At 42.2% G+C, this 18,892-nt stretch overlaps 1 protein-coding gene across 1 annotated transcript in view; it reads left to right on the top strand.

The window, feature by feature from the left end:
- The window catches only part of LOC121176805 (pyruvate carboxylase, mitochondrial-like), a 253,601-nt gene that overhangs the window by 13,427 nt on the left and 221,282 nt on the right, over positions 1-18,892 (top strand). The window contains exons 5-9 of the mRNA XM_041030884.1: positions 1,646-1,811; positions 2,301-2,446; positions 6,316-6,433; positions 8,133-8,200; positions 9,621-9,704. Coding sequence (XP_040886818.1) covers positions 1,646-1,811; positions 2,301-2,446; positions 6,316-6,433; positions 8,133-8,200; positions 9,621-9,704 — 582 coding nt within the window. The remainder of the gene's footprint in view (positions 1-1,645; positions 1,812-2,300; positions 2,447-6,315; positions 6,434-8,132; positions 8,201-9,620; positions 9,705-18,892) is intronic.

Here is an 18,892-nt window from a genome sequence, read left to right as displayed (position 1 = left end):
AGCCTGGCTCTGTCCGAAGTTCAAAAACTAGGCCTATTAACACCTCCAAGACTATTTACTCTGACTTTCATCAATTTACCCTGGGCAGAAGGCAAAATGGCAGTTTGTAGTGTAGCTCTTTATCTTACTTTTAATTTTCAGGAAAAGCCCTGGTACCTTCCAGAAGCTGGAAAGTCAAAATTTCATGGAAGGAAAGAACTTCTCTCCATCCATCCCCAAACACCTGCCCTCATGTTTGTTCATCTCTTCCTTCCCTGTGTCCATTGATTCTTGCCTTCTTCTGTTCTCATCTTCTTGTTGCTGGTTCCTTCCACCATTTCCCTCCTTTTCACCATCCTTCTCTACCTCCTCCCACCCTCTGTTTTTCCCCCCTGCTACTTATCACTGTGTTCGATCAGATCTGTTCCGTGTTGCCTCCTTTCCCACCCTCCCCGTCCTCTCTCCGTCCCTCCAGGATGTGCTGCCAGTTGTTCATTATCATTTTCCTGATAAATCTCTCACGGTTTATAATTTTCTGCGTGGGCATGTGGTCAGCCATCCAAATTGGGGAGCCTTCGCCATCCAACTCATTTCTCAAAATCTGTCTATCTGTGAGCCCAGCCACCCCATGCCAGCAAGGAGTGCGTGTCTGTGTCTGTGTGTGTGTGTGTGGGGGGGTTCTTCCTCTCCTGCTCTCACTCTTTCGCATTCAGTGTACATCATTCTTCACATTGTGTTCTTCACATTGTGTATTACTCTATTACTGTGTGACCAAAATAACCACCTGTCTCTGTCCCAGATCTGTACGATCTTGCCTTTGTATGTTAACCTGGGGTGTTGTGTTAGCTTGTCTGTGGAGCTTCATATGCTTTTCATGTCTCTCTGCATTCATGTCTGTATGTGTGAGGAGATGGTTGCGGGTACCTGCTTGTGTGCGCATGTGCGTGTGGCTCCATGCCTCCTCTGGCCTGCCAGTAACAGCTCCCTTAACAACGGGACGGCCCATAATTATAGTCCGCCTCGTATCCAAGAGCAGATGGCACATACTGATCCAGAGATGGCTCTATCTGTCAAGCTCAGCAGCAACTGTATCTGTCTGCTACTGTGTGTGAGTGCGTGAGGGTGTGTGTGAGTGTGTATGTGTGTATTCCTCGCAGTGCTTTCCCCCTGACCCTCAAATTATGCGTGCCTGTCTACTGGCTCAGTCTCCTCCTCCTAGTGTCCATTGAATAGATGATGATTAGGGTGACGGAGAAGTAGAAGGTAGAAGGAGAAGTCCCTTTGCTGTAAGTGACATGTGAAACCTTTTCACTGGCGAGCAGACAGTGTGCTAAAGCACGCAGGTTAGTGTGCGTGATGACTTTTTATGTCCCTTACTAAGAGTCAGCCAAGTGTTAACTGGGGCCCCACTGTGGTTCCATGTTTAACACAACTCCTGTTGCTTGGCAGGGCTACATTTCCTTTCTCCGGGCTCCACTAGCAAATATTTTAGCATAAACTTGAAATTATATGTGAATAAAAAATAATTGTGGACTTTTTTTTCTTTTTCAGTTCAATTAACTTTATTGGAATGAGTTTCAAAGCAGTAACGCCCCAGTGAACAGGCAACAGGCAGGAAAATGACTTTTAATTTGTTTTTCTGTCTGTCTCTCTTTCACTTCTTAAGGACAACAATGTGGATGCGATCCACCCGGGCTACGGTTTCCTGTCTGAGCGGGCGGACTTCGCCCAGGCCTGCGCAGAAGCAGGAGTGATGTTTGTTGGGCCAACCCCAGAGACGGTCCGCAAGATGGGCGACAAGGTGGAGGCTCGCTCCCTGGCCATCAGCGCAGGTATAAAAAAAAAAACTGAGATTAAGGGCGTGAGGAGGAGTAGATTCAGATGAAGAGAAGGCCATAATTTGAATAGCTGCTATAATATGTTTCTGGAAATTGAAACCAAATTTTCTCTAAACCCTGGTGACATGACGATGATGACTCACTCTCCCTGGTCCTTCACACTTTCACCCTGTCATTTTCATTTGGCTTTTACTCTCCAAGCATTAATTTCATCTGTACTAGAGAGGATGAACATTTTTAGTACAATTTTTTTTTCAGCCTTATACTTTGGCTATCTGCCTCTGTGAGGAAGGTGGAAAATTAAGCTCTCTTTGTGCTGGATTACGAGTGCCCTTTTCCTATTTTATGCCCCAAAGCAGTCACCTTTTGCTGTAAAAGAATTCTTGTGAGAATATATAGCTATTTTTCAGACTTTTTCTAAGTAAAGCATTTAACATCTTTATTAAAGTAACATATTTCTTTCTCACACCCACCCTTGTCTAGGTGTACCTGTTGTACCAGGAACAAATTCCCCCATCTCCAGCCTGCAGGAGGCGCAGGCGTTTGCCCAAACATACGGTTTCCCCATCATCTTCAAAGCAGCCTATGGTGGGGGTGGTCGAGGCATGAGGGTGGTCAGAGAGTACGAGGTGAGCCTGTCAGTACATGATCACTTCTGTGAGAGATGTGATTTAACAGCTTGCTCTAACATCATAAATCTTGTCCCGACGCTTGTCCAACAAAGGGAAAACAAACCCAACTTGATGGCTGGCCAGCCTCATGACAAATTTTGGTTTTCATATTCATTAATTTTCTGTTTGTGTTGCATCAAAGTGAAATTGCTTGGAAATTACAACCTGGTCATTTGTCTCTCCAGCCGCCAATCATCCTGTGTGTTTTGGAGTGTGCGCTCTGAAATTGCCTCTGTCACCCAGAGGAATCGGAGTGATTTCTGTGTGTTGGAGGCTCGTTCTCCTTTGTCAGCAGAGGACATTAAGAAATAATGTGTTTCCATCTTTTAACTGTCCGGGGCCCAGTTTTAAAATACGCATCTCAATTTAAATGCTCTCACATGTGCATCATAAAATGAGAAAATATCATGTAGCTCTACATAGGTGAATATGATGAGAAGCTGCAGGAGGGAAAATACACTTTCCTTTAAGAATTGTCTTGAACAACTTGATGTGCCCTGAATCTTGACATGTGCTGTGTATCCCTTGGCAGAGTTACATCTACCAGTCTGTCACCATCCTCCTCATCTTCCTCCTCTTGGCCATGTAAGGGTGCCATCACCCAGACAGCAGTGTTGCTCTGTCACAATAGTTGTCACAGTGATGGCCACACTGTACTTAGATGGAGAGGAGTGAAGGCCAGACCTGGAGATTTTGGGTTGTGTCACCCTGTAGTCTTTTGTCAAGTAAACAGTTATGTTTTGCTGTTAAATGATGCTAATTGTGTTTGGTCACCACTTTCCTTGACTTTTTTTAGTTTTCAGTTTCTTTATCTCCATGTCTTTAGCTTTTCCACTCTAGTGTGTGTGTGTTTGCAGGCATTTGTTATGCTCCTGATGAAAGTCTCTAACAGGAACAACAATTTTATGACTGACTCACCCGAAAGCCTCTCACCTTTTTAGTCTGCAGGCTTGTTTTTAACTTTTACCAGCATCTACTTCAAACTAAACCCAAAGGATAAAGTTGTGCTTGCTTTCTTACATGTACCTCAGCTGCACCTACAGTTCTTCTGCTGTTTCGACTATTTTTGAGTGTGCTGTGTGTTAATATATAACACTGCTGCTTACAGACAGTTACATAAGCTGAGTCACTTAAAATATATTCGATCCGCTTTTCATTGGCATGGACAGCCAACATCTGCTCATTCAGTGTAAGTGCTGTTATGGGAGATGCTTGTGAAAAATTCAGAATGCTTGTAGAATTTTAGCTTCTAAGAAAAACACTCTTAACCTCAATTGATGTTATTGGGAAACTGGACCAAGTGGAACCAATAATACAGTTTCACTTGTCATGGTTCAGTGGGAGGGTAATTATGATTCCTCTTTGTTTTTATTACAGATTGTTGGGAATTATTAATGGTAAAATAAAACAAACAGAATTGTTAAGTTACCCCAGGACATCAATAAATGAGAAGGGACTTATTCTTTTTATCCAAAACATGTGTCTTGAAGGGAAAATGAACTCCTTCAGGGCAGAAGACACCAGGAAGTGGCAAGTTGTCACCCCTGTTTATTTCAGTGGAGGCCTGGCGGCAGCTTTGCTTCCTTTGCCGCCAGTAGTGGTGGAACTGGAGGGAGTGTGTGTGTGTGTAAGTGTGTGTGTGGTCAGTGCCCATCTGAACGAGCACAGGCCCCCCCTCCCTTTCTTTGACCACGTCAGACTGTTTCATCAGGCAGCTGGTTGTTGTCCAAATAAAATATAGGAGGGCATAGATCAGATGAGTGAATCAGCGCTGCAGAGATCAAATCCACTTCTTCATTCTTCATGGCTGATTGCGTTTACTGTTCTTTATTTCTTTGCTTTGGTTTTTTTTTCATGCAAATTAGCACCATAACTTTTTTCCCAAGCATATAAAATATAAATAAATAGAAACTATGCTCTCCTCTTCACTCTTCTTTAAATATGTGCAAAGTATAAAATGTTCCGTCTTCATTTGAGAATCTTGAACCAGGGAATGTTTGGGATTTTTGCTTTTCTGTTAGTGGTTTGCAATCGGCTGATTGTTGCAGCTCGAATTTTCGTTGTACTGTTTACTGTTACCATGGATAGGACGGCCCACTGGCTGTGACATTCACCAAACACTTGACCCAGAGAAAAATATCACATTTGAACAAGACCGGTCAGTGTCAGCCACAGCGGATCCATGCTTTACTTACTAATCTACTCAAGGAGTGGCGGTGTTTTATTGTACTGTAGTCACTGAGCCTCACAAGTCAGCAATCCATTGGAAAGTATGACCTTTTCTGAGTTGTACCCCAGTCTAATTAATTAGTTGTTGACATTTCTAGATATTCAGTTGAGTCACTGGGGCCTCAGCAGCTCCAGCTGATATGATGTGAGGAAATTGTAAAGAGGTTTCTCTGCACTGTTGGGACCCCAAGCAACAATGCGTATGTTGACTTTGTATTCCGTTAAGGCCAGCTCATGGGTCATTTGTATGCTGAATTAACAGGGTGAGCCTAGCTATTTGCAACATATTGTAGGATGAGATGTGTATGTTTACTGATAAGCAGTATTAAAGTGCCAGATTTTTGCTCAGTTTGATGTGAGGTGCTCTCCCAAAGTGTAAGAGAAAAAGTCGAGCTGCACGTATCAAAGCTCCAGTGGCCAGAGCTGACAGACGGACTGAACTGATGTGGAAAGAGTACAAATGGAAGTCTGCTAACTTTGAGTCTTTGAAAAGTCTTTGGTGTCAATGATTTAACAACTTAGCGAAGTTTATGACTTAGAATTCCATTTGTAGGACTTCAGTCAGCGCTTTGTGGACGTCTGTGTTCTTTTCAGTGACTTCTTGTGTTGTAATGAATGCCAAATTCATTGTGTTAATTTTTCATAATTCTCTGTCTCAGCATGTTTTGATCTCACAACTATGTGATTTATTTTCGAGTGATTTATTAGATACTGATAAGTGGAAGATACGGTGGAGATGGAGTTCATTTTTTTATATTCAGGCTCATAAAATATACACTGAGCTGAGTCAAGTGGTCGTGTAACTAGTCTAGTAGTTTGTGTTGTTTTTTGTAAGCTCTGAGTACTAGAAAGCCATCCTAAATTCAAACTTAATTTTGACGGAAAAAGTATGAATAGTGTGATCTGAGATGGAGAAAGGAATCATTTAAATTCCTTTTCTTATTTACTTACTTATTTTTTAAACTCAAGAAAGAAGAATTTCTGAGCAGTCTAAGAAATTCCCAGTTTCCCTTCTTGGCTGCTTTGCGCTGTTATCTGAGAAGCCACAAAAACATGAGCCCGCTTTTGGCGATGCTGATGACGTCTGCCGCTGCCTTGAGCCACCTGGTTGTTTTGCCTCCAACAGTATCTTTTCTCAAGGCTATGAGATGACAGCTGAGGATGGGCTCGAGTATCCTCTCCTGAGGCACAGGGAAGAGGGCATGATGGTGACTCAGTCTTTCCCCAGTAGAGGACAGACTGGATGGGCTGGCAGAACATCAGACTGACAAACACAGATTGAGTCATGACCTTCAGCATGCTCGGTCACGACCTCCTACAGCTCGGTCCCGGAGATCTTGTGTAGCATTTTGCTCCCTAAGGGTGTGTAAGCATTCATGTCAAAAGAGAGGGGGGAAAAAAACCTGACATCACATGTGAATGACAGGGGATATACTGCTGATTTAAAACAGGAAATGGAACTAAATAAAAGTGAATGACCTGATGCAGCAGCAGCAAAACTCCTTGAAAACCATATAAATTCTTTGCTGTGACACGTTTGCCTCTTGAATGGAAGAATTAAATGAGACATGTATGGATTTCTCTCGTCTGTTTGTCAGGAACTCGAGGAGAATTACCAGCGGGCCTACTCTGAAGCCCTGACGGCTTTTGGGAATGGAGCCTTGTTTGTGGAGAAGTTTATTGAAAAGCCGAGACACATTGAAGTACAGATCCTCGGTAAGCGCACTCTGCAACTTCCTCTGTGTTTGATTTTAACTGTGTGTCCGTTTTTTTTTTTTTTTTTGTTTAATGTGAATTGATTAAAGTTCATTTAGAAAGTGAGATGCACCGAAGTCCTTGAACTCAGTGATGAGGTAGGAAGAGAGACAGATGAACAATGAGAGTGAAAAAGATTTATTGGCCAGCGGAGGATCCTCCAGCCATTATTTCTTCTCATTATAGTGGATGAAACTCTACAACCACTCGATATTAACAAATTGAAATTCAACACCGACAATTACAGGAAGTGTCTGCACTTGGAGCATATGCTGCACTGTGCATGTGAATATGTATTTGTGTGTATGTGCCATGTGTACAGTGCTGTGTTTGTGTGGTTTGGCATGGGTGTCTTGGTGTGTGTGTGTTTGTCTGTGTGGCATTGGGAGTTTACAGTGGTGTAGTCCTGTGTGTGCGCGTGTGTGGTCACTGTGATTAATTACTGACTTTAGGGAATGCAAGGGATTATCTGAATTACCTGTTAAAAGGCGTGACTTTGCCTGCCCTGTGTTTTCCTGCATCCCCTCCCTTTCCCTGCTTTCCATCCTCACTTTCCCTTCTCTCCTAAATATTTGTGTGTGTTAGACTGAAGGATTTAATTTTTTAGGCATGTCAGGTTCAGTGATTAACACATGGAACATATGTGAATGAGAGCTTTGTACATAAAGAGAGAAAAGTATACAGTCTCGACCACTTTAAAATAATTTATACTAAATTAATGCCAAGACTCAGCTTCAGTTTGAGTAGGTTTACATCAATATAGAAAGAACCGTGTGTGTGATATAGACCTTTTAATAAAGAGTGCCCAAGTTGTAAGGTTCAAAAGTACAGACGCTTGGCTAATAAATGTTTCTTGGGGTTCTGTGTGTTGTGTTCAGTATTTAGTTCATGCACAGAAGAGCTCACATGTGGCTCGGAGTTGATTCACAATTTCCATTTAGATTGAGGTGGAGTTGTCTGTCAGTGTGAGGAGTGAGGAGGTGACCATGCAAGTGAAGATAATAATGAGGCCAAAAAAAAAAAATCTAAAAATCTATCAGAGAGATTTCAGGGGTAGTTGGTTTGCCAAAATCAACAGTTGGATACATTCTTAAAAAAAAAAAAAAAAAAAAAAAAGCAGGTGTGCAGAGGAAAATTAAAAATGGGGAACGACGTGGGTGGAAAAAAGCCTGTTGAACGGACCCTTAACCTGTGGTTTTCAAAAGAGTGTGGAACACCGTATGTATGATAGGAAGAGCGCTACCGAAAAGTAACCTGCTGATTTCTTCAGAAGCCTCCATCTGTTACGTAACATGCTTTTCCCACAACTCATCTGCCTGTGGGCACTAAGAACGTCAACGCTGACCAGCGCATTTTTGTGTCGTTTCATGTCTTTTTCCACACTGGTTTAAAAATGTGGGCTGTAGCAGCAGTCACACTGTGAGAATGTGGTCCTGAATTTCTAACACAGGCTGTCTTTGGTTGACAAATCTCTAAATCGTCTACCAGTGAACGTGTCTCACAGTGAACCTGGGAATGTTTTTTTTTTTCCTCTCCACACCTCCTTTACTTGACTTCAACCACTCCTGCTCTTCGTACTCCTCATTATTTCATGATTTTCTTTATTCCTCCCTCTGTCATTTTCTCACCTCCTTGTCTCTTTCTCTCTCTCTCTCCCCAGGCGATAAGTATGGCAATGTCATCCACCTCTATGAGAGAGACTGCTCCATTCAAAGGAGACACCAAAAGGTGAAGTCCTCAGTTTAAAATTCATCCAACCCAACTTAATGTTTGAATGTGTTTAAGATCATCCTCATGGCATTTCTGCTGTATTATGTAGATTAGTGTGAAGTGGATGGTGATGGTAGGTTAGGCATGAAACAAAGGTCATGAGCAGGAATCACACCCACAAGCACTGCAATCTACTGAATATACAAAAGGCCTGGAAGTGGTTTATATCCTCTTTATTCAGGCAAACAGGCCAATTAAGCAACATATAAATAAAAAGGTTATTATAGTCCCGATTATAGAAATGATTATTGTGGCACTAGTGGCCCTGGGTATCACTGATGTCCTGAGCAGCAGGGGGTAAGAGGATTATATACCCAATATGAATGGGAGTCTTAGCAACAACTGCAGCAGCTATAAAATTCTCCACCAAATCAACTTGGATCGACAAAAACAGTTTCTTGGCATGTATAGATCTGAATTCACCTGATTGTCGAAAAATAACAAAAATGTGTGAATACCACATGAAAGAGGAAATGGAAATTGTCGCCTAATCGTCTCTCAATGCGACAGTGCTTTCATCAGAGGAAGCTGATTATCGTGTAATGTTTCATTACATATTGTCACCTCGAAGCAGTTTCAATCATGTGTTTTCATCACTTTCTTCCTTTGCTTTTAATCAAATTATAGATGATAATCACGTTAGTGACTCTGTTCATGCCAGAGCTGCTGTTCTTTAATTCAGTGAGACTTAATCTGCCTTTGCCCTTAATCTAAGATCTGTTTGAATCTCAGAAACAAGAATAGTCGCTTGTTGAAATAGATTTGGGATGGTAGATTGCTGATAGGATATTTTTAGTTTTTCTCAGTGTCTTGGAAGTGCTATTCATGCTTGGATAGGGTTTCTTATGGGATGAGATTTGATTAAAAAAAATTTTAATTGAGTTCTTGTGCTTTTTTTTAGTTTTTGAAATCAGACGCGGGGTCACGTTGTTGTGAACCAGATTCAATTACTTCTCTTAGATGGGTTGACTTGTTTGACACAGTGGAACGAAACAGATCAGCCTCCACCGCGGTGACTTCTACCCGCCCAGCAGCCGTGGTCCAGACCAAATGAAAGGCTGAATATGACCATTCATTATGTTTTGCTGAGGATAAAGTGACACATACTCGACTATAACAGGCTGTTATAGTCGGGGAAGGTTAGGGAGGTTAGTTATTGTCACCAGAGGTATAGAGCTCTTAAGTAATGTAACATCCATAAAATGAAACAGACGCAGGATGGCATAGCAGGGCTTTTCAGAGCAAACTGACAAAATGTCAAGTATTGAGTTGAAACATGTAAATTTTGTTATCCTGACTCCTGACAGTTTACTGCATCTCTGTTCTGAAAACCCTGTGATCTCTGTGGCATCATCAATATCCTCCTGTTGTTTTGAAGGTTGTGGAGATTGCTCCGGCTTTCCAACTGGACCCTCATCTGAGAGACCGGCTTCACGCTGACGCTGTCAACCTTGCCAGACAGGTATGGTTGTGTGTTTGGTGCTGAAGCCAGTATCAATCAGCCCTCAAAGCTCTCGTTGGGTTCTGCTGTCTCTTTCAGTCCATCATACCAGCATTTCCGGAAAATTCAGCTAAATTAGACCATTTCGTTACATTAGGGAAAATACTCCTGAAGGAAATGGAAAAAAACAAATTGACAGAAACTAAACATAATCATATTAATTAATCACTGAGCGCACGAAATGAATAGGTGTTTATTAAATATAATGTTAAAAATTCATGAGGCTGTAGCCTGATGTTAAGGCAGCCCGTTCACCAGGAAGCAGCATTTCCTCGGAGCTGTCGAGGCAGGTGTCAGCTCTTTCAATATCAGTTCTGCAGAGTTTTGACCACTCGTGAAGCAAAGTTGGCAGAAATTGCTCACTGAAACTGAAAAAGCTTTCCTGGCGAGGACACTCGAGCATTGAGTTGTATTTAGGACGTTTGAGCAAATTCCCAATGCCATTCATTTTTCTGACTGTAATTTGTCTGCAAAACAATTTACCCCAGAAATTTTAATGCGCTGTGAATGTACCTGTGATTCAAATGAGGGGGGACATTAGTGCTTTGGCAAACTGTGAAAATGAAAATGCTGTTTGAAAATGGGTGGAAATAGATGTCAGCAGTGCAGAGACTGGAAATGAGTGTTTGAGCAGCTTTTGAGTGTATTTCTGGAACAGTTTTATGATTTATTGTCAGCAGTTGTTCGCACTGCTTAGGTAAAACATGCAAACACATTCCCTGCAAAGTGAAAGCTCACCTTGTATTTAGCCTTCAGAAAAAAAAATGATGTTGCAGTTTTTGGCTTTAGTGTTGCCCAAAAAGTTGGCTCAGCTATGACAGCATCACTTAAGTCAAGCCTCATCTCTCAGAGGAGATTTCAAGTAATGGCCTTTTCAGGTAATGGCCCAGTTGAGGAATGGATGTAAGGTGGGGGGAAGGTGGGGAGAGAAGGACGGAGGCAAGAATGGTGATTTGCTAAAGAAATGACCTTGATGATACTGTTGGAGAAATGGTTATATATTTAAGAGAGAGACAGAAACTTTATGTGAGACTCATGATGTGACCTTGCTCCAGTAGTACTTTTTTTTTTTTTTTTCTGCAGTAATCAAATCACAGCGTCACCCAGCTTGGTGACAAACCCTGTGTGCTTGTGTGTGTGTACGTTTAAGAGCAGGAACTACAGCAGCGTTGAGCGCTTGTCCATGACTCTCTGCTTATTAGCATTTGACACGATGGAGTGATGTGGCTCCTGAGATGACAGTGTGTTGGATGACTGGTACCAACAAGAGTACAGCATGCATGCACACTCACGCACACACCCTTTTACTATTCTTTAGGGGACCCTTGTTGACTAAGTGTATGGACACGTTTCAGCTCCATCACTCAGGCGTAAGGTGTGCTGCCTGTGTTGTTGTTGTTGTTGTTGTTGTTGTTGTTGCTGCTGCATGCAGGATGAGGATTTTCTCCTGTTTCCAGAGCTTGAATTCAAGTAAATGAAACCTGTTAAGTAAATATATTTATTTCACATGTCACGTTTGCAAAGTAGACACAATAATTGCCATCATCAGAAACACAAATGTGTGTTTGATTTGTTACTAAAACTGTATTGCATGAAGACTAGAGGAAGCTTCTTTGGAAAAAGAGAAATATTCATTTCAACTTAAAATGCACCCACATAAATATACATAGAGCAAGATAACCATAAAGAGAGGCTGGACTGTCCTAGACCAGTGCAGACTCTGAAAACGTCCTTACAAGTGTGGTAATGCGGACGTGAATAAGTAGTCTCTCACACACAGCTGAAGGATCTGACATGCAGAATTTGCAGATTATCACCAGGAGTCTCATTTTCTCTCAGCCTCATCTTCCTTTTTTCTGGGTCCAGATACCACCCTCCCCCTCTACCTTTCTACCTCTCCCCCCTCCCTCCCTCCTTCCTGTCGTTGCATTTCCCTGGTATGTGTTGTGATTGCATTTCTCTTTGTGTCAGTCCCCACAGTGAAGGCTTCCACTTAAAAGCTGTGCCCAGCTCTCACCGCAGGTGCTGAAACCTGCTCCCTGAGCAGTGCTGAGGCTGAACTTTGGTACTTAGTTGGGTGTTATTAATGCGTGTGTTTTTTGTCACCACCTGTATATGTATGTGTGTGAGAGTGAGAAACGGTGCAAGGTGACATTTATTTTTAATGTGCTGCATGGTCCTTGTAGAGTAGAAAGTAACAGAGGTGGTACATTTATGCAGAACGTGCAAGTCGGCGTCTAACTGTAGCTCTTGTCCATAGGCAGACACACACACACATTAGCAGGTACAGACAGATGACAAATTAAAGGAAAAGCCTGAATAAATGAGTGGAGAAATATAACGAATGCAGACGCTTCCACACAGGTGCACTGCATGCTACAACTAAACAGTTAACATCCAGACATGCTGAGCAGGCCCAGCTGATTTTGTATCAAGGGGGCAAGAGGAAAAGATCTGAGTGACTTGAGGCCTCATTACTGGGGCACAGATGGCAGGAGCTTCAGTGATGTGGTCAGATGAGTCATCCTTCACCTTATTCTCAACAAGTGGGCGAGTGCATGTGTGGCGAACACCAAGAGAAGAGGCCTGAATGCTTGACCCCTACGGTGAGGGGATCCCAGGCCTCTGTTATACTGTCTGGGGCATTTTGCTGGTATGGATAATGTGATGAAACATCTCTATCCTGGTGGGTGGATGGTGTTCATCCTTCCACTAAAGTCCAGAGACTTGGAGAATCAGTGCCAAGGTACACTGAAGCTGTTCAGGCAACACAGCACCTTACCACGGCACCTTATAGTGGTTTTTCTTTTAGTTTGACACGTGTCTGTGTGGTTGTCTCAAGCGGCCAGTTTTCCATAGTCAACTAGACATTTGGACTCTAACTCTTTCAGTGCTCGTCCAGTCCAATTTGCAGTGTAATTAGAGTCCTTTCATTTTAATCAGCAGCTCATTGGAATGTAAAGGAAAGTGTTCTGGACACTGAACTGCTGTTGTGTCACGTGTGTGTGTGTGTGTGAGTGTGTGTGTGTGTGTACATATTCACACCCTCACATTCACACACACACTGTCTCTCCTGTGTTTGCTTGCACCCACACACCACAAAAAGTCTCCAAGTCGTGTAAACACACAGAACGAAATTATGTATATATAGGAAGATGCACTAGATGATATACTGTCCCCGCTCTTGGTTCTCTCACAGACACACAGACACAGACACACACACACACACACACACTCTCATGCATATACACATTTACCTTCTTTTCTCCTACTCCCCAACACACACCTGCTATTTCTCAGCTCTTATCTGGTCTTAATGGCAGCTCTATAGTGCTGGCACTCTGTCCCCCTTCATCTCGCCGTCTGCGCGTATCGCCCATCTTCTATTATCAGCAGCCTCCATCTGAGTCTTTCAGAGAAACAGCGCAGTCTTTGAACTCGCTGCAGGCCACAGCATTTCCTGATAGAATGTCCTAGAGAACAAAGTTGCCTGGCAACACTAACGGCTACAGGAAGTTTCCTCATCTCACAGTAAAAAAAAAAAGGTTGAGCTCAGAGTGGTGGATATCAAGCCAGAGCTCACCATAAAATCAGAGATACCGTCAAAGGGCTCACCATGCTGTTATCTGCTGCTCGAACAGCTGATTTCATATACTGACGTGATTGTCTGGCCTCTGTGTCTTTGCTTTTGTTGTCTTTCTGTTTTCAGGGGGTGGACTGTCTCTGACATTTAATTTAACCAGCACATGCCATGTCTCAGCCAGCCCTGATTAGTTTTATGAATGATGCATCTCACTGTAGCAGTGAGGTTTTCATAATCAAAGTGATTGGCCCACTGATTGGATGCTTCATTTCTGGCTCAATCATCCATGTGCTGCATGTAATAATTTAGTCTTTTTTAATACCTCTTTGATATCTGTGTTGCTGTGCAGCAGTTGTGTTGTTTTTTTTGGGTTTTTTTTTTTTTTTTTTGCATCTACAGCGGGTTGACAAGGTTTGAATACAGCGTTTTGGAGTAGATGGAGCGCAGGAAGCAGCAGACCCCCCCTTGCTTGTGTTTTGCTTCAGCGGGCATGAGTTTTATGACAGGAAGTGAAGTCGAAGACCTGCATTTGGGCATAAATCCTCCTCTCTCCACCATCAACAAGTTATATGTGCTGTGTGAGGCATGCAACATCTGTGCACACAGCTCAGATATGCTGCCCAATCCTATGATAGACTTTAACTACAAAGTCGTAGATTAACATGACTCAGACACTGGAGATTAAATTTGACAAATCTTACCACACTAAATCATTTACAGAGTTTCATCAACTGCCTCAGGACAGTTGTGTCAATAACTAGTGAAAAGTTGGCTGGCTCCGTGGCCAACTGCATAATTCATAGGAAGATATATTTACTGTTGTTTGACAACAGATTAGTTACCATTGCTTTTTACTAAAGCGCTGAGCAGGATGGGTCATTAACATTGAATGTCCTTTCTGAAGCACTTTCAGCAGAGTGTGCACTTTGTGGAACAGAGTGAAAATGGTCCAGGGTCATTTATAACGTCAGTTTCAGAAAGTGTTTCCACAGGGTCTTTCTGCATTGTGGCTGACCCAGGCTTGTTTCTCTTTAAATTGTTTCGTCTACATTGATTATTTCTTTTTTTTCCCTCCAAATTGGTTTTATCCTTTGTATCCATCACAGGTTTATCCCTTTCCTCTGTTCCTAACATTGGGTTGTTGAACTCTGTTAACTACTGCAGTATCACATCATGCATTCAGACAGTGTTCATAGATACTTGATGTTTCTTAGCAGTTGTGGATATACTGAACTGCTGATATTATGAACTGCTTGGTCATATTATTGTGTTTTTGCAGTTTGAACTCACTCTTTTCGGTGCTCATTGTTTTAATGATCCTTTAATGTGCTTTATTTTCAAAACGTTACAGTACAACAGCAGTCAGGTTGTTCATTCACCATCCCATCGTAAATAGACGTACAATGTAATGGAAACAATACAATTATAATTTCTTTGACTTTGACTATATTTTCATTTGCTTCTTTTGCTTAAAAATAGTTTTTTATATTTGGTTCCAGTGTCCAAATATAGTACTATAACCAACCGTTTTTATATACTTTTAAATTTCTTTCAGTGTTGTGCTGCACTGTCTCACCCACACTTTGGGTTCCTTCCAGTGAATCTTGGAGCTGTCTTTATGTTGCAGTTTGGCAGCAAGTTTCTGCACTCATTTTCAAGCCTCTATATCATGATTGGGATTTGGCAGAGGTAGCCGCTGCGAAGGAGAGTAAGCAAATGGGAAAACACGAACCTGTGATCCACACTGATTAAACTTTTTGAGCTGCTCTAATGAATTTTGTTCTTTTAATGTCACCCGATCCTACGGTTTGAACGTGGTCTCACACAGGATGTCACATTGAAACGAGAGCAGCATTTCCTTGGAATAGTTTTTAGCTCAATAATAGGCACACCTTGTTGACTACTAGTGTTTTAGTATGCACATAATCTCAGCTTAGATATCTGTGGTCAACAAAACCATGCGTCTAATTGGCTAAACATTTGTCTCGGTGTGTGTTTATAGGTGGCTTTAATGTCAGCAGGGCCTCGGTGTCGGCCATTTTTGTTTCATGCCGTGTTTATTGGTTTAACCTGGAGACGGGGAGCAGGCGGTGTCATTTTCAGATGCTTGTGCAGCTGTAATTAGGAATTCAGCTCTGGTGCTTGTGTGGGTGAAGAGTGTTGACAATTGAGACTTTGTTGCATTTACACTCTGTATGATGCAGTCTCACCCACTCACTTTTTCTAGTGGGTTTTTTTTTTTTTGGGTGGTGAACTTTTTATTTTTGGCAGAAATTAGCAGACAACATTGAAACCAGGCCAGAGAACAACTCCTCTTCTTTTTTGCGCTCTCGTAGAGCTAAATAAAAAAAAAAAAAGTGGAAGAGGGAAAAACATTTGCTGCTATGTTTTAAGTGTAAGTTCTGCGAGATGATTTAGAGAATCATAATTTGAGAGTGTGTTGGAGAATCATGATGTCAAACCGTCTCTATATACCTCCACTAGAGATCATTGTAGAGTCAAATGAACTTTTAAACATCATGGTAATTCTTACATAAAGCATCAGGGACTGATGTGATACAGACATTTTTATTTCTTTGCAGCTGCATTCAAGCCGTATGACCTCGAAGCACTTGAAATACATGGAAAAGCGCTTTAAAGGAATGAAGAAAGAGGTGTACTGTGTGATGCATATTCATTTAAAAGATGGAAGGACTCTCCTTTCTCCAAATTTGTTTGTGTCCTGAAGGTAACAGTTACTATGGTGTGCAGCTTGACTTCACTCATAATTAAATAATAGCACCTACTATGGGTTTGTGAGTGTTCAAGCCAAGACTTGCGTGTGTGTGTGTGTGTGTCTGAATCACATCCCTCTTCTGAGTGTGTATCAGTCTCTGCTGCCGTCATGTGTGGTGTTTGTGGCCTCTTGCTCCGTGTCTTTCGTGAGCTCTGTTTGTGTGTACACACACGTCAGTCAATCCACCGAGGGTGTTAAACGTGGAATTAGTTCTGCTGTCAATCATGGCGACGGCGAGTGAAGAGATGACACGCTCTCTCTCAGACGAGTCGTGTCCCCGGGAGACATTCTCACGCATGCAAACCTGTACTTCTATCTCTGTGAGGACAGCCATTGACATAATGCGTTCCCTAGCCCCTTACCCCAGCCTTAACCATCACATATAAATGCCTAACACCCTAACCTAAACCTGATTCTAACCTGGACCCTAAAACCCAGTCTTAACCCAGTCCTTTGAAGGTGAGTCAGAAAGCGAGGAGCGGTGAGAATGTCCTCACTTTCCTAAAAATGTCCTCACTCCAAAAAAAGTCTATGACTCAAAATGGTGCTCACAAAGATAGAAGTACTACACACACACACACACAAACACACACATTCATACACAGGGGGTTTCACAAATTCAGATTGACACTTCATCCCTGGAGGTGGTCAGTGTACTGTAAACATTACTACTTACACACCCATCAACACCCTGTATGTTTGTGTATCTTTGTGTGTTTTGTCCCATTTCTGACTTCAAAACCACCAACACTTTCCGCCCTGAAAGCATATTTTAATATTCCATCAGGAAAACCAGCATTTGGAAATGGGCTAGATGAAAAATGTTCCAGTCCTTTTTTTTTTTTTTTTTAAACCACTGAGCTCATGCATCAGTCAGTTTACGCCTTGTTTCTTTTCTCTAATTTAATTATTTATGTTCTTCCTCTCATGTTTGTCTGTTTTTTTCTATTTGCCTTGACTTTATGGTGTCTTCACCTGTTATCTCTCCTTGGTTCATTGCACTGTGTCCTCATATTTCATATTCATTACTCAATCTAAATCTAAAAAAAAAATGCTTCTTTTCTCTGTTCCTCCCTGCTGCTGAACGTATTTGTTCGCTTCCATCCTTTATTTCTTTTGCACTCTTTTACTTGCAGTTAAAATGGGAAGGCCGATCTTGTTATTAATATTATAACCCCTCTGGGTCTTGAACCCCAGGTTGGGACCATGTATGAAAAGCACCTTTATCGTGGAAATCAAGTTATTACCATTTATACAAGTAGATTAGATTTCAAGTCAAAAAGTAACTGAAGAACTGTGTGTGTGTGTGTGTGTGTGTGTGTGTGTGTGTGTGTGTGTGTGTGTGTGTGTGTGTGTGTGTGTGTGTGTGTGTGTGTGTGTGTGTGTGTGTGTGTGTGTGTGTGTGTGTGTGTGTGTGTGTGTGTGTGTGGAGTAAAAAGAAGTTTTAAGTTTCAGTAATTGAATCTTTAAAACTCTGATCGAGTTAGATGATTACTTCCAATATTTAGCCCTATCTTGTACATATGAGTAAATCTGTTAACCTCTTTGTTGTTGTGATGCAGTTTTTCTGCTGTGAGCACTCAGAGTCCAGGAGCTCTTCTTTTCTTTTTTCTTTCTTAGAAAACCTGAGTTTCACAGAAAGCCGCAGAAATAAGCGTCACAGTAACACCCACACTATCTGATTGACAAGCGGTCTGAAACAAGCACGCTGCAGAAGCACAACAGCACTGATGAAACAAACCAGCAATAATGCACATTTTAATATTACAGCTGTAGATGCAAGCAACAGGAAATAACTGATTTTATTATAAGTACAAATAAGGAATAAATAGCTGCTTCTGCTTCCCTTTTCCTCAAATCTCTATTCGGTTCTCCTTTTTTTTTCAGTTTTCCCTTCCCCCTCCATTTTCCTTGGTTTGGTCAGTGCCTGTGTGTGTGTCTGTGTGTGTCTGTGTGTGTGTGTACAGTGAGCTCCATTGTCTGCAGAAGGCACAGACAGATTCTGCTGTGGTGTGTGTAATGTAGGATGCATAAAGTAGTGCAGGAGTCAGGGTGACATTGGCACTTGTGATTGGATGGGTGCTATTTTGAGCATCCGTGGCTTGTATCCTTATGCCTGGAGAATCCTCATGCCTGTGTGTTGCTGCCGTATTTGTAAAGTCAAGCACTGAGTAAGTGTGATATCGAAATGGACAGTGCTGCTTTTTTTATTGCTGATTATTAACAGGAGTGTGTATGGGAGTGTGTGTGTGTGTGTGTGTGGATTTAAGATGAGCACATAAGGCTTTTTGGGAATAGAATCCCTCAGACAGGAAAGTCAGCGATCTGTGACTGTCTAGAGGGGAGACAAAGATGATGGGAGGGATGGACGGAGGGAGGTATAGAGGGTGGGGGAATTTGGAGGGGGAGAAAGCACCAGACAGTAAAGCACAAGGTGAAAATAGGGAAATGGATGGATGGAGGGAGGAGGATAAAAGGAGGGAAAAGGGAAAAGACAAACCTGCTGTTACTGAGAAGAGTATAGAGACAAAGTGATGTGGTCAGAGGATGCAGGGACTGAGACAAGAGGAAGTGAGGGAAAGACGAAAGAGGGGGAGGTATTGATTCTTTCCGCCAGCTGGGGGGAAACTCAAGCCAACTGTGCTTTCTGAAATTAGAGCCAAGGGAAAGGTGGAAGGGTGGAGGAGTGGAGGGGCGGAGGGGTGGAGAAGAGAATGGTGAGGGAGAGAGCAGTGAGGAAGCTTTTCACTGTTTGTATCACAATGTGCAGTAATAACACTAAAGAACGGC

The sequence above is a fragment of the Toxotes jaculatrix genome, chromosome 23, assembly GCF_017976425.1.
Source record: "Toxotes jaculatrix isolate fToxJac2 chromosome 23, fToxJac2.pri, whole genome shotgun sequence".
Classification (NCBI taxonomy): Eukaryota; Metazoa; Chordata; class Actinopteri; family Toxotidae; genus Toxotes; species Toxotes jaculatrix.
The sequence above is the reverse complement of the archived record's forward strand: the minus strand, read 5'-3'. Positions and strand labels throughout refer to the sequence as shown.